This window comes from Crocodylus siamensis, chromosome 4, assembly GCF_052110815.1.
Source record: "Crocodylus siamensis isolate JL-2025a chromosome 4, ASM5211081v1, whole genome shotgun sequence".
NCBI classification, from domain to species: Eukaryota; Metazoa; Chordata; order Crocodylia; family Crocodylidae; genus Crocodylus; species Crocodylus siamensis.
The window spans coordinates 75,597,504-75,612,513 of record NC_143398.1 but is presented as its reverse complement, the minus strand read 5'-3'; the positions used below and the strand labels follow the sequence as shown (position 1 = coordinate 75,612,513).

General features: G+C 42.6%; 1 protein-coding gene across 1 annotated transcript in view; it reads right to left on the bottom strand.

The window, feature by feature from the left end:
• OTOGL (otogelin like) overlaps positions 1–15,010 on the bottom strand; it is a 168,644-nt gene that overhangs the window by 64,655 nt on the left and 88,979 nt on the right. Inside the window, exons 27-30 of the mRNA XM_090041582.1 lie at positions 13,681–13,800; positions 9,715–9,831; positions 4,683–4,839; positions 3,512–3,538 (exon numbers count right to left, since the gene is read on the bottom strand). Coding sequence (XP_089897708.1) covers positions 3,512–3,538; positions 4,683–4,839; positions 9,715–9,831; positions 13,681–13,800 — 421 coding nt within the window. The remainder of the gene's footprint in view (positions 1–3,511; positions 3,539–4,682; positions 4,840–9,714; positions 9,832–13,680; positions 13,801–15,010) is intronic.

Below are 15,010 nucleotides of genomic sequence, written 5' to 3'. Positions count from 1 at the left end.
CTGTCCTGTTTCTTATTCCTGTTTTATTTTATACTGTATTATTTGTATATGTGTGTATCTAATAACATTTTGTATACAAGTTTCAGTCAGGTGGCCAATCTTTTAAGCCCAATAACTGACATTTACAAAGGAAACATTCTGCTACCTCTGTGGTACTCCTCAACTTGTAGGCCCCCAAATCTACATTTTTCAATGCACTCATACAGTGATGGCCCTAAAAAGAGCTCCAGTGACTTCAAAGAACAGCTCTGCATGGGCCCTGCAGTCCCACCTGTGCATTACAAATTGCAAATGGTGGGTCATTAGATTTTTATGACATAAAGGTATACTGTGATTATCAAGTATAACCCAAGTGATAGAATTTCATGCCAGTAGAATTACCAGCAATAAATTAAACAGGACATAAACAAAGGCAAAATAGTGTCCGAATAGTCTATTAGACACTTTAATAAGCCAGAGTAAGTTCTGCCCAGATGTACCAACTTGAGGTGGGGAGAATGAGGAGGAGGTGTGGTATAATTTAGCATTACAGTATGAGGAGATAACTGTAGACCAAGACCTATTCATAAAGTTAGAATCACAACTGATGATTTCAGTTTTGCCATAATCCATATGTATTTTAATGAAGTATCATTAGTAATGTAGTATCTCTCAACACTATTAATTTTATATTACATAAAATTGTTTCACCATCTAAAAAATGGCATCGCCTCAGTGCAATGAAGATTAAAATGATAATAAGCATACAATAACATCAAACCTCACAGCGTGTTCTCTGTGTCAGTACTCTGAATCTCTAAATATGTTTTTCTGTTAATGTCAAACAAGCGAAGCTTCTGCACTGGAGAAAATCCATTACATACATACATTATTATATAGAAATAAAAAAAGACTGTTAGATGTCTATCCTAATATGGCAGAGTAGAGGAGGGTGGATGTTTTTAGGTTTATTGCTTAGATACAGGTTTAGTTGTAGACTTTTAAAACATTTTTAGAAAGGGAAAGATGATTTGAAACAGTCTGACCCTCACCATCCTTTTAAAAGAATATCAACATTAGACAAGGCAGAGAAGTGCCAGTTCTAAAAACAGTCAAAACTACAGCAATTCAGTTGGACAAAAAGCTAAAGTTAATAGTAATACCTTTTCTACTACTCAGAGATGCCCCAAATTTCTATGCCAGACATATTTCTGTGTCCCTTTTCACCTATGCTATATTACCTTAACACATTGTGGTAACACACTGGAAAACCAAAAAAAGAAGGTTAGGTTCTGTACAAAGACAGATGAAAGGCGTTTTAGAGGGAGGTCTTGTAATATCAGTGACTCAACAATGACTGGACACAAACAAACTCACATCCAACAAAATATTACTGTCTCCCTTTCATGCAGGCTGGTAAGAAGCCTATCTAGATGAATCAGAGATCAGGTTACAAGAGAGCAGTACCATTATATAATCTTAATTTGGAAGGACAAACATGGCAAAGGACACAGAATATTTCTGACGAGCATGAATCAAGCACTAATTCTAAGGCTGGAAGTAGACATCACCCTTGTGCCTACATAAACATTTTTATGATGGCACAGATGTCAAACAAACAGAAGTCCATGACCCTTATCACACCACAAATGCCCAAATTTGTTGCTTCAGCAAAGGTAATATGTGCTGCTATTTTGTTGCACACATCTGTTTGCTTTAAGATGGGTTTCCCCATTTGTAGAGACCTGTTCCTGAGAAATCCAACTTGGAGCATATCTCTGTAAATAGGAAAACCCAGGGTTCTTGTCACCCCATTTTCATGGGCTTGCCCTGAGCATTGCCTGTGAGTGACAGAGAACCAACCTTACACAACAAAAGGTAAGGTCGGTTTTGCCCAATGAAGCAAATCAGCTGAGCTGAGACGCACCCCAGAGACATTTGTCAACATCTGTTTAAACCCTAATCCAGGGATGATCAGCCTCTGGTCTATGGGCCAAATGCAGCCCACCAAGCCATTGCATCTGGCTCCACAAGGCTCCCTATGGAGCAGAAAATTTGGCAGTGGGGGAACAGTGGCCATTAAAATGGCCACCTTCCCTCCACCAAATTCCTAAACTCCTAGCCCTGCACTGCTGGTTGCAGCCGGCCCACAGCCACTCCCCGTCATCTGGATCAGGACACTTGACCCCTCCCCACCCAGGGGAGCCTGTTTTGGAACAGGCCAAGTTCCTTCCCCCCACAGTGCCAAGCCACATTCCCTTTGCTGATGGAGCCAGGCCACATGCCCTCCCCCCACAGGGCTGGGTTGGGCCTGGGTCACACCCTTGCCCCAGTGGGAACAATTTGGAGGCAGACCATACCCCCCCTCCCCGTGGAGCTGGGCCATGTCCCTTCCCATCAGAGGGCTGGGTTGGGCCTAGGTCATGCCCCCTACCCCCACTCCAGGTCAGGCCATGTCCCCTTTTTATCCACCGGGCCAACTCACGCCTCCTTCCCTCACAGAGCTGGGCTACTCCCCATTTTCCTATGGGGCTAGGTTGCAGATGGACTGCCTCCCTCTCACCCCATCTGCATAGCCAGATGTTACCACACCCATCCTGGTGCCATGTTATGACCACCAGCATGATCCAGCCTATGGACAAACAGGGCACTGCCCATCCTGCCTGCCCATGGGAGGTTGGGGGGGAGGGGGGGAGGGGTTGAGCACCATTACCCTAGTGGATTAGGATGTCCAGTGGGCTCATGTGTTTCTGATTAAATAGAGTCCTGCTATAGAAACTGGAAGTCCAGAAAGCGGATAACCTCTAACACTGTTAAACCTAACAGAAATTCTTCTTCACTCAAGTGATACAGAAGTGATACAGAAAGTGTGATTTTAGTGCAAAAGGTTTCAAATTCCATCCCAGATGACCAATAGTCAGCTAATGACTATGATACTGGTATTCATGCAGCCACTGCCTCGGTACACTTGGAAGTCCCATCAGATTTAGTTCATTAACTATTTTGAGTTTCTGATGCATAAATTCAAGACATCTATTGCACTTGCAGAACATAAGTACTGAAAAAAACAACCAACTTCCACTAAAAAGAGATATAACAGGAGCTCTCCCTTAATGAGTAACATGAGTGTAACTGTCAACCCTCCCCAACCCCTTCCAAATATGTAAAACAAGATCAAAGATGGCAAGTTACTGTAAATAAGATTCATTTTCCTCTGGCATAGGACTTGAGAGACCTTACTTATGCTAGAAAAACCAATGCTTGAAGAAAATTCTACAGCATAGTTTTAAAACAATGATGCTTAGACGCAAGTTTTAGCTTCATCTATAACAGCAATTAAAACCTGTATCAAAGAGTAATAATGCTAAACCATAACTGGAAGTGATTTCAAAATATAGATAAATGTTCAAACCCAGAGAGGGCCGTATGGCTAATGAATGAAAATTATGGCAACAAACACATTTTTAAAGATATTTAAATAAGAGGATGCAAGCAAAATAGCAATGTTTTTCTTTAAATGAATAATACATACCTTGGTTGTAATATTCACAATCATAAGCTGAAAGAAAACAAAATGGGTACAATAGTATTAAATGGTATTAGCTAAATCCACATCTGTCAGCAACCCTGAGACACCAATAGCACAAGGTCACAGTATCACAATTCAATTTGATCAAAGAAAGTTTTCTTTTCCTTAAGGTATTTCATTTAGTGACTCTGTTTTTCTAGAATTTCATTAATAGACACACATCTGTCTTTAGTTTGACATGTTGTAAATGCTTAAGAAATTTGTATACCCTGCTCTTTAAAACACTGGAGTACTGTGACCATAACAGTTTTTCTGGTTTGGTTTGGTTTGGTTTTGGTTTTTTTGTTTTTGCAGGGGGGGGGAAGGGGGAGAGAGTGGGGGGAGTTGGTTGGGGTTTTTTTTCCATAAAACCAAACCTGTAAACCCAGTTCTTATAAGACTATGTTTTAACACAAACACGGCCTAAGGAAAAAACTGGAAAACACTTGTATATTGTTTCTCTCATTCGTTGCTCAAGGAAGTTAAAAAAATAAATAAATATAGTAGTTGGAAATAATGGCAAAAGCAGTCTTAATTCGGTAGTATTATGAAATGTAAAATAAGACAAAGCTTTTAAAGTAAGAGTTCAGAATTATCATGAACCAGCTCTGAAAAGAAAACAACGTATACATGGATGAAGAAATTATAGACATATTTTAACTCTAGGTTTGGAGTGAAGGGTACAGAATTTCTTTAATTGACATGCATCAAAAACTTACTATGATAGGCCAAGTAGCTTAAGAAACTGGGGTACAACAGTAGTAAGAACAAGGATGAGTGGACAACAGGAGATTCTAACTTGAAGTGTCTCCTGGGACTGTACTGGATTCAATTCTTATCACTGCTTGACTAACTGTACTTTATTAAGGTGATGCATTGCTTTTTAATTATTTGTTTCCAGTTGATTTTTTCAGACCTATCTAATAAAGAATTTCCAAGAATTCTTTAAAAGTCAGCATTGCTGCTCTTTTGTCTTCGGTGTCCAAAAAATAAATATCATTTAAGCCAAACTCCAGTTGAACCCAGTGAGAAAACAAGAGTAAAAATTCAAGTGACAATAAAGGAGGTAATAACTGAATAAGAAACATGTCCTGAGTTTGATTTTATGATTGTACTAACTTGATATAGTACTTACAACAGAGAGAAGGAGATCTCCAATGAATTACTACACCCTGCTCACAGCATTTGTGAGAGTAAGCTGCGATGCTTGTGCATAAACACTCACAGTCTCCACCAAGATTACAGTTACACGTGTCTGTATGGCAGTTTTTGACAAATGAAGTCACATCAATCTGAAAAGTGAAGAGAAAAAAATATTTGTACATGTATCCCCACCCAATCTGGTCTATTTGCACTCAAAACTACCAATTTCAATAAGAATTCTCTATCCAGAAAGACACAAAATTAAATCCTTTAAGCCTACTGGGGGGAAGTATGAAAATTTGAAACATTTGGATAAAATTACTTTGTTTTTTAAGATAGATAAAATTAGAAATTCTCAGTGCCTACAAACAAGTAGCATCTGATCCTTCTCTCTCTCTCTCTCTCACACACACACACACACACACACACTTGCCATGTACGGACATTCAGTTTCTACTGGGAACCCAACTTTAACCAGGTAAAAAGTGCTCATGGGATAGTTTCTCCCTGGAGATTAAGCTTCTCCCAGCACACCTTACCCCTGGGGACCAGGAAGAGTGGAGAAAGGAAAAGGGTTCCTGTGCCTTCCAAAGACTGAGGTCACCCTGTTTTGGAGAAGGGGTGGAAGACATCTGCTCCCAACCCTTTAATAGACTGGGAGTGGAAGGAAGAAGTAGATACCAGCTGCTTCCTGCCTGCTTCTCACTCTAGGAGTTCCCTGAGCGAGATCCAGGCAGGGATTTTGCTGCACTGGGGCTCTGCAGCTGGGTGCCGGGAGCAGCACATCTCCCTACCTACTTCTCACACCTATGTTCCCAGTGCGAGCAGGCAGGGGCTTTGCCATGCTTCTGTGTTCACTTGGCTGCTGGGTACTGGGAGCCAAGTGCAGCCCCCTGACTGCTTCTCATACCAGGGTCTGTAGCACAAGCAGCAGGCAGGGGGCTTTGTTCTGCTGCTGCAGTTTCCCCTGGGAATGTAAGCACTGGAGTAGCAAACCCTTTCCCCAGAACAGGATAGAATCACCCCAGTCTCAGGGGACCAGAGGCATTTATGGAGTCACAATGCAAAATCATTTCTCATGGTGGAAATTTTTCACCACTAGGAGGGAATGTTTGTATAAAGGCATAAACAGAAAGGCCTGCAATTCTCACCTCTAACGTAAGTATTGTATAGTCTACAGCAGGGGTTTTCAATCCCCAGGCCGCGGCCTGGTGCCAGGCCATGCCAGGTCAGCTGCTGCTCTGCAGCACAGTTGGCTGCTGGACTGGTAGAGGCCACAGACTGGCAAGCTGTGCCCTCCCCACCCCCTCCACAGAGCCAGGTGGAGAAGCTGTGGCTCCTTCTGCAGGACCCGCAGCAGCACAGAGTTTGGCTCCCCACCTCCCCACCCATCACCTGGTGGGTGGGGGTATACTTACCTGTCTGCTGGCCAGAAATTCTGGCCGTGGTCAGCTGCAACTGCTGGGCTGCAGTTTGACAAGCTGCAGCCACTTCTGGGCCGCAGTTTGCCAGGCCGCAGCATAAAAACATTGGGAACCCATGGTCTACAGGAACCCGACAGCATATTAAAAGTCCTGATGAAGTATCTCTCTGCTTTCCAATTTCCTTAATACTATCTGCTTAGAAAACTTAAAATGAATTAATTTAAGTTAATGAGAATATCTGCCTACACTTTTTCTATTTTTGTTTGGATTTTTTCTAAAGGTGAAATTTATCCAAAGATTAAAATAATTCTATATTTAAAGCAAATGCTGCCATCTAGTGTAATCTAGGATAACATGAACAGAGCTGTAATAAAGCTGATTTACTTTACTTTAAAAAAAAAAAAAGAGAGAGAGAGAAGGGGGAAGGGGAGGAGAAGGAAGGGAAGAACGTCAGCTTAGATAACAAAGAAGGCCTGAAAGTATTTGACTGTATCTCTTGAGAAGGTTATTTAAATAACATAAAAATATTTTTATTAAATAATTTTCCCTGGATTTGCCTTAGTTTAAACAAACATTTCCTTCTTCGTGCCACACAGAGTTCTAATACTTAAAGTAAAGCCTATTCCAGTATATTTCTTCAACTTATATTGTTCCTCCATTCTCCTGCCTAGGCATATGCATCAAAGATCCTAGTGCCCTCTCACACATGCACCATGATTCAGAAGGATCAATGTTTTCATACTACTATTGTAAAATAACCTTTTCTGTATTGGAGCAACAATTCCTGAAAGAAAAATATTTTTGATGCTTCTTTTTAAAATAATGGAAATATAAGAAAAAAGAAAGGAAGAACAAAACATGGGGGTTTCATCTGTTTGGAGTAGATTTAGATCACAATCATCACTCATATGTTACTTCTAGAAAAATTATAACAGAATACCTTGAAATGTACATAGAATTTCTCTAAATCGAACATAAAAATGATGAGCACAATCTAAAACTGAAAAAACATGTTGGGCTTATAAAAAATATTTCCATTAGACACATATTTTAACACAGCATCCATTTGGTACACATGCAATATAGGTACCATAGCTTGAAACTTGGATTCCACATGCTAAGATACAGAAAATTACTGGGCAGTATAAAAAACTGAATTATTAACCTCTTTTGTGTGTGTTATAGGCTAGGGACAGACATTACACATAAACTTGTTTAGTGATCAGAAACTGGTTCAACCTTGCAACAGAACAGATGTTGAGGGCACATAAACCAGTTTGAAAATGACTGAAACTGGTTTGAGATAAACATGGTTAAATGTAGTATCAGACTCAACTTATTTGGCTCAAACTGGTTTATGCAATCTGTTCCATACCTCTTGCTGTTTAAAATTATATCAGACTCCCCCAGCATGCTCTCTGGGCTTGGCAGGGCTTTCTGCACCACAGCAGGGCTGGCTCCCCCCCTCTGCTCCCTGGCTGCAGCTTTGGCATAGGCTTGCAGGTACAGCAGCACCTGCCTGCTCCCCTCAGCCACTCCCCACTCTCTGCTAAGCAGACATTCCCTGGTCCTCACAGACACCTCTCAGTATTAGCTAGCAGCCCACATGCTGGCTACCTGTGGCACCTGGGGGCAAAGGCAGATTCAACAGATAGCTGGTAATGTCCCTCTGTTTTCTTACTGGGGTGATAAACATTCCCTGATGGGCTGTCCAGAACGAGGGGGACCCCTCCCTAATCAGAGCCTCCTGTGGGGCCTGGCTATGCCCCCCTCAGCTCAGCTCTGTGGAAGGGATGGGAGGGCTGCTCTAGTGGCTCTGGACTTCTAGCCTGAGCCACTGCAGGCAGGTGCCTGCTTTTCTGAGATGTCTGTCCGGTTACAAAACTGATTTAGCCTAGCCAGGTTAGACTAACCTGCAAAGATTGAATCAATTCTGGCTCAGGCTTTTTGAATGTCTGTCCCTAGCTTAGAAGTCAAAGGCACAAGTAATGTAATCACTGCATGAAAGGGAAATGTAATCAGAACTGCACTATCTGCATAGATGAAAAAAGTCACTTTTTAAATTGAAGTCACCTGTAACATCAGATACAGAAAATCCAAACCAACATGCATATTATAATCTGCTTTGTTAAAGTGTGGGCTGTTTGGGGGCTCCTTAGACAAGTGGCAGAGGTGGCACAGGATGGTGGTGGTGGCAGCTGTATGCCACCTGGCAGGGACAAGGGGTTTTGCACACACTGGCCACCACCACCTCGCACCAGTAATGCCACTTGTCTTCAGAGCCATGCCCATGGACAGGGAGGCTCATGCACAGCAGCTGCCTCCGTTCAGGCACCACTCCACAGGCAAGCAGCAGCAGTGGTGACTACTGCATCCAGGTCCCCTCTCCTCCCTCCCCTGCCAGCTGGGCAGTACATGTGCAGCCCGCATGCAGTGGCCACTGCTACACCCCACACCACTTGCCTGCAAAGGTGTGCAGCTGGCCACGGGAAGGCAGTGCAGGGCGCAGCAGATTTGCAGTGGCAGCCGCCATATGCAAACCCCCATCACGCCAGCTGGCATGTGTGTGGTGCACAGAGGGGCACCCCTGCCCTCACCCTCCAGCTCTGCTCATGGGAGTGGGCACAGGGGCACACTTCTCCCCCTCCCGGCACTTTCCCTTTCCCCTGACCTGCCCCACCCCTCCCCCCCACACACACTTACCTGCTGGGGTGGATAACAGTGTCTGTGCCTGCGTGTGGAGCTGGGAGGTTGTTGTGGGGGAGCGAGGGGCATCAGGAGGGCTGAGGAGCCTGTGGGGGGGAGTGAGGGGCACCAGCAGCACCAGGGAGGGAGGGGCTGTGGGGGGTCTTTAATTTTAATAATGGATTTTGGGTTTTTAATCAAAGAAAACCAGGGTCCCTGGTCATCACTGTCATGTCAGGATTCAGCCTGAAGTACCTTGCTGTAATCCAAGTCCCCTATGTGAACTAGGTATTGGAAAAGCAAAGGCATCATACATAAAGCTTTGATAAAGCTAGACAAAGTGTATCCATAACATTGTAGTGGCTCTGAAGTCAAACTTCTCATGATCCTGCACCTTCTAAAAGTATCAAGCAGAACAGATAACAGAAGAGAACTACTAAGGTGAAACCATACTTGTGTGTCTTCAGCTTCTCATATTGCTAGCCACACATGACAACATGTTACATGAGTTTTTCATATTTTCAGAATTCTTCAGTATGTGCAAGTAGCCTTAAACATAGCCACAGAATAAGAACCATAAATACAAATATTAATGATCAAAAAACTTACTTACCAAAGACATCCTGTTATCTAACAGAGTGCCACATCCATGACATCTAATAGTACTGAAACTTCCAATTGTCCAAAACCTTTATGATCCAAACTTAAGCTCCAGTCTTGCAAAGAACTCTGCAAATGCAGGAACTAACCCACATAGAGCTCACTGCAGGATTGGGCCCTTTTCCAATGTCCTCTATAATATTTAGATAGATTTGTTTTGAGTCTCAATAGCCAAATATTCAAGAACCAACAATTATTTATTTGTTACAGAACAACTTTGTTGATCTTTGAATATTAAATAAAATGCTAACTTACCACATTACGACAAGGTGCAAACACATCACTGTACAAAACCGAGCATTCCTTTTTGGCATAAGGGAACTTGCTTTGATGCACTTCACATGGTTTAATAGTTTCATTTGGGGTTTTGCACTTAAAAGAAAGGAGTAGAAGCTATTTATAGAAATAAGTTTACTATAGACTTTGCTGCAATATACTTTTTATATCATAAATAAGAATTCCCAGTTGCAGGGAACTGAAAAAGGTAGACTAAATAGGGGAAATTTTCTGTATTTGGGCTCTTCTGCCCATCTTTGATTCTATAGTTAAAAATGCTTGCATGAAAAAGAATATTTGCTTTTAGTTCTTGCCTGTTGCTTGTTAGATGAAGACAAAATGTTTTCCTTGTGAAACATCATTATAATTTCCAGAACAACTAGTAGTAATTTCACAAACAGAACTTTATAGGCCAAACACATCCCTGCTGTTTTGCTATTGACTCTAAATGGAGTCACACAAGCATTAACTTTAGCCCTCTAAGTTCAAATTAAGCAACAACAGTAGGAACAGTTTAATTCAAAAAACAAAGTCAAAAGTCATCATGATAACACAAAAACTTCTTTTTTTTTAAAAAAAAAAAAAAAAGCTCTCTGCAGAAAGAAAAACAAATAATAATAAAAAAAGAGAACAAAATGACGCTTAACTTGGCAACACCAAGTTCATCCAAAATATATTGCCCTCAGTTGCAAAGAGAGGCTGGAAAGCATTAATACTGAAAGACACCTAGGGCACATCCAGATGAACATGCATATGTGGTTTGCAGTACCCTGAGGCTGTCTAAGGTGCCACAAACCTCACACGGCACATGTGCAACCATTTGCTACACTGAAAATTTGCAGTGCAGTATCAAGATTTGATACCAGGAGATCCCAGTGTCAAAAAAACACTTCTGCAAAAAAAAGTGGCTGCTCCAGGCTCAGAGCAACCAGATCAGCATCACTTGTGTCCTGGGAGGCCCCAGGACCCCAAGTAAAGCTGTTGGGGCCAGCATAGATGCTCATCTCAGCCTGCCCTACCCCACCCCAGACAATTTAGAGCATACCAGAGTCCATGTGCAGGGGTGTGCCCTGGGGTAAAAAGCAGAAGCACAAATATGTGCTGCTATTTGTGCCATAGCAAATGCACAACCCCGTACATGCATGCTCATCTGGACACGCCACTAGAGTTTATACCAGGCAAGAAATTAAATGCAACTTTCTAAAAATATACAACCTTAAAAAAAGCCTAAGAAAGAACAGCATGTCATGAAGTCATGAAATACAATGCTTTGATTAGGGTTGTGCAAATGGACTTTGAAGATTAGTTGCTGGACTGAACACAAAAAAAATACTATTATATAAATGGGGAGGGGGGAAATCAGTGTTCCTCACTTAAATGGAAATGTGGTTCTATTGGATTTTCATTTTCTTCAGAAGTATTTTTAGCAAAAGCATAGCAATGAATGAATGGCTAGATCTATATAATTGTCATGCAAAGTTGTGATGGTGGTCTCCTTTTATTCAGCCCAGCAATTCAGGCACTCTCTCAGGATGTAAGACGTCTCATTTCAATTCCCTCCTCTTCCTGAAGGGATCTGAACAAAAAATTCACACACTGCCAGAGGGAGCCTGAAGCGCCAGTATATCAAGTGTCCCTATGATATATTCTTTTTAATCTCTGCTACTCAAGCTGTTCCACTCTGTAAAATATTTAAATATTTAATGGGAGCAGAGACAGGAACTCAAATCTCTCTCCCTGGATCACTGACTGAAGTACCTTGTTCAAGGTGAAACAGCTCCAAAAGGAAAGTCTGAAGGCAACCAAACGCAGAGTACCCTACAGCACAGTAGTTAGGGCACTCCCTTCAGAAGTGGGAGGGTCTACATTCAGACTTCTGATATGGTTGACTTGAATTTGGATCTCCCATATCGTAGATTACTACTTTATATGCTACTTGTATCTGATAATTTACATCAGTGTTGTCCAGCTCATCTGGCCCCGTGGGCCTAAGTCACTGTGGGGGGGCCATGTCATCTGACCCACTGGACTCCTCACTGGTTTTGAAATTTGGCAGCAGGGAAGCAGTGACAGCACTAATTACTGCATCTCCTGCCATCAACTCTTCAGACCCATAGGCTGGATGACAGCTCCATAGACAGTACCTTGGGTCATCCTTCCCTGTGCCATCAACACCCTATTGATCACTCCTACTATTACTATATAGGTCTTCAACTATAAACTGCCTATTTAAAATAACGAATTTAAGTCATTGTTGAATTCCCACGGTTCAAGTTTTCTAGGTCAGCACTGTACAAGCACACTGTTATAATCAATGCAAATCAATGTCATCAACTGGAATTTCTGGAAAAGCCACATCATACCTGTCTTCAAGAGAGAAGAAATAAAGGGCCCAATCTAAAATATCAGATCCAGAACAACTCTAAATTTGAGTAAATTCACAACAATAGCTAAACTTCATAGCTTCTAGGTTTTTTTCTATATGAAATATGATTTTTTGTTCATAAAGTCATCTGGTAATTACTTTGGTTTTTCAGCTAAGCCTAGCACCATGTATATGTGTCAAGATATGGCAGGAAATGTAGTACCAGAGCCACCTCGAAACTTCAGAGAAACAATTATGTAGAACAGTGGTGTTCAGCCTTTTCCCCCTTCAGGCCTGGTGAGCAGTGCCCCATCTGTCTAGGGGCTGGATCCTGCCACTGGTCCTGATCAGGCACCATAGCAGGTGCAGTGGGGCACATCTGGCCACCCGGGGTGGGGTGCAGGGGAAGCCAAGCTGCAACCCAGCTCTGTAGGGCAGGGGGCATAGCACCACCCATGGGGTAAGTGTGGTTTGGCTCCATGGAGAAAAAGGGTGTGTGTGGTTTGGCCATTGGAGGGGTGGGGTGGGGTGGGGAGGGGAAATGGCCCAACCTGGACCTGCAGAGTGGGAGAGCATGGCCCAGCTCTATGGTGGAAAGGGGGTGTGGATTGGTCCTGAGGGAGGAAGGAGGCATCAAAGCAAGTTGGAACCAGTCCAGCGGTGGAATGGGGGTATGGCCCAGCCCAAACCCAGCCCTGTCAGGGGGTCCATGGGGAAAGGGGAACCCAAGTCATTCCATTGGATCCTTGGGGAAAGGGGGTGTGGCTTGGTCCCACAAGGAAAGGGGCATGGCCTGCCCCCCCAAGTGGCTCCACAAGAGAAAGGAGGCATGGACCAGCCCAATGAGGCCTGGTGGAGGAAGGGGGTGTGGGCCAGCTCTGTAAGGGAAGGGGAAGTGGCTTCACCTCACAGGTGACAAGGCATGGCCCAGCTCCAACCCAAATGTAGGGAAGGGAGCACTGCACGGCTGTGACAGACAGCACAGGCCTTGGAGTCTGCGAATTTGACAGGAGGGTGACCACATTAAAATGGCCACCATTCCCCCACCACCAAACTTCCCACCCCATAGGGAGACCCACAAGCTAGATGTAATGACTATGGCAGGCCACATTTGGCCTGTGAGCCAGAGGTTGAGCACCTCTGCTCTAGAAGCATTCAGATTTCCTTCTGTGCATTGATTAATTGGCAGTTTAGAACTTGGTTCTCAACCTTTGTTAGACTCAAGGCATTCCTTGGAAAATACCTGCTCTTAGGTTTCACTCATTCCTTGACTATGGAAAAATAATAGAGCAAGTGGTCTATTGCAAAGAACTCAGAAAGATTATAACGGTCTGAATGTTTTTGCCATGAATTCTTATTTGAAGTCTCTGGGTCAATCTTGTGAACCGTATGCAGGTTCTTGCACACCTAACAATGCTAATATTGTGCAGAACTCTGCCACACCCTTAAAGGGATCTCACAGTACCACAAGGTACCATACCACCCTGGTGTAGAAGATATCAGCACTCTAAGTATTCACATGTTCATTAATAATAAATACCTTAAAAATAAACAGTGAAATGGCAAAAAAAATTACTTACCTGTCCTATTGTCCAGCTCTCTCCAAAAACCTGAGCATTTCTCACTTCCATGTTGTTAGATGTCGTCAGATCATTTGAAGTGTACTTGTCAAAATTTCCACACAAACCTGCCAGTTTACCCTAAAATTGAAAGTACTTCGGTATCTCATTGTTAGTACTGAACATTAATTACAACAACTTGACAAACATTTTGCAACACTTAAACTAATGCTCCCTCCCTTTCTCTTGGTTTTTCAGGATGATTATACCCCTACCTCACATTTTGAAAATATTTGAAACTCCATACATTTAGCCGTCCAAAATGGTAATTTTTTTAAAATTAGAGCTGTTCTTTTTCTTTTCTTGCCTTTCAATTTTTTGTTTTCCACAACCTGCTTTTACTTCCTGACTGAAGAAAGGTGCTATGTTCCCTTCAACATTTCCTCTGAAATCTGGTAGTACAATTCAATCCAGAAATCAAAAGTTCAAATATATTACCTCATGTCCCTGAAGCTTGACTAGATGTTATCATTAGTACCCTGCTGCCTATAGTCTCAGGAACAACAAGGACATTCACAACAGTTACAAAAACCCAGTCAGATGTAGCATCCTGAATGTTGGTATGTACTGGTAATGAATATAGATATATGGAAGAGAATTCTTTTTCTGTGCAATAATAAAATCAAGACTGATTGACATGTAGATTCCCAGAGCATTGTGGCTAATTTGGTCCTTTAGGTCCTACTGCTCCAGTCCCTTTCTTTCCTGAGCTGAATGAAGAAACATTAAACATCTTAGTGTTGTTTGCCCTCCTGGCTACAGCATTGCACTGACTGCTCACGTTCACGCAATCCTCAGTTATTATCCCTAGGTCTGTTTCGGTCATGGTGCTAGTCAAATTGGAGCCAACTAGGTTGTAGGGATGTTGAAGATTGTTTGCCGCTAGATGAAGTTCAACAGTGAGAAGTGTAAAGTGCTTCATCTGGTTCCAATCTGCCCAACTTGCCAGCCTGTCCAGGTCCACCTGAATCTGCAGCGTAACTTCAGGCATGACCATACCCCCCCATAACTTGGTGTCATCCACGAACTTGGCCAATTGATTCAGCCTCAGGCTTTTTGACTGTCTGTACCTACCCCACATGTCTACAAAGATCAAAGCCAACTGGTCTAATGATCAGATTTCTAATACCCCTGTATTAAGGGGCGAATTAAGTCATTCTTACATCCTGGCATCTTGGATGTTAAATGAGTCTTGCTCAAATTGAACTGCTCTTCTCCAAGCGGAATGGCTAGATTTTAATCTCGGACACAGTGAGTTTAAGAGATCTTCATGTATAGGCAGTTGAGGGTT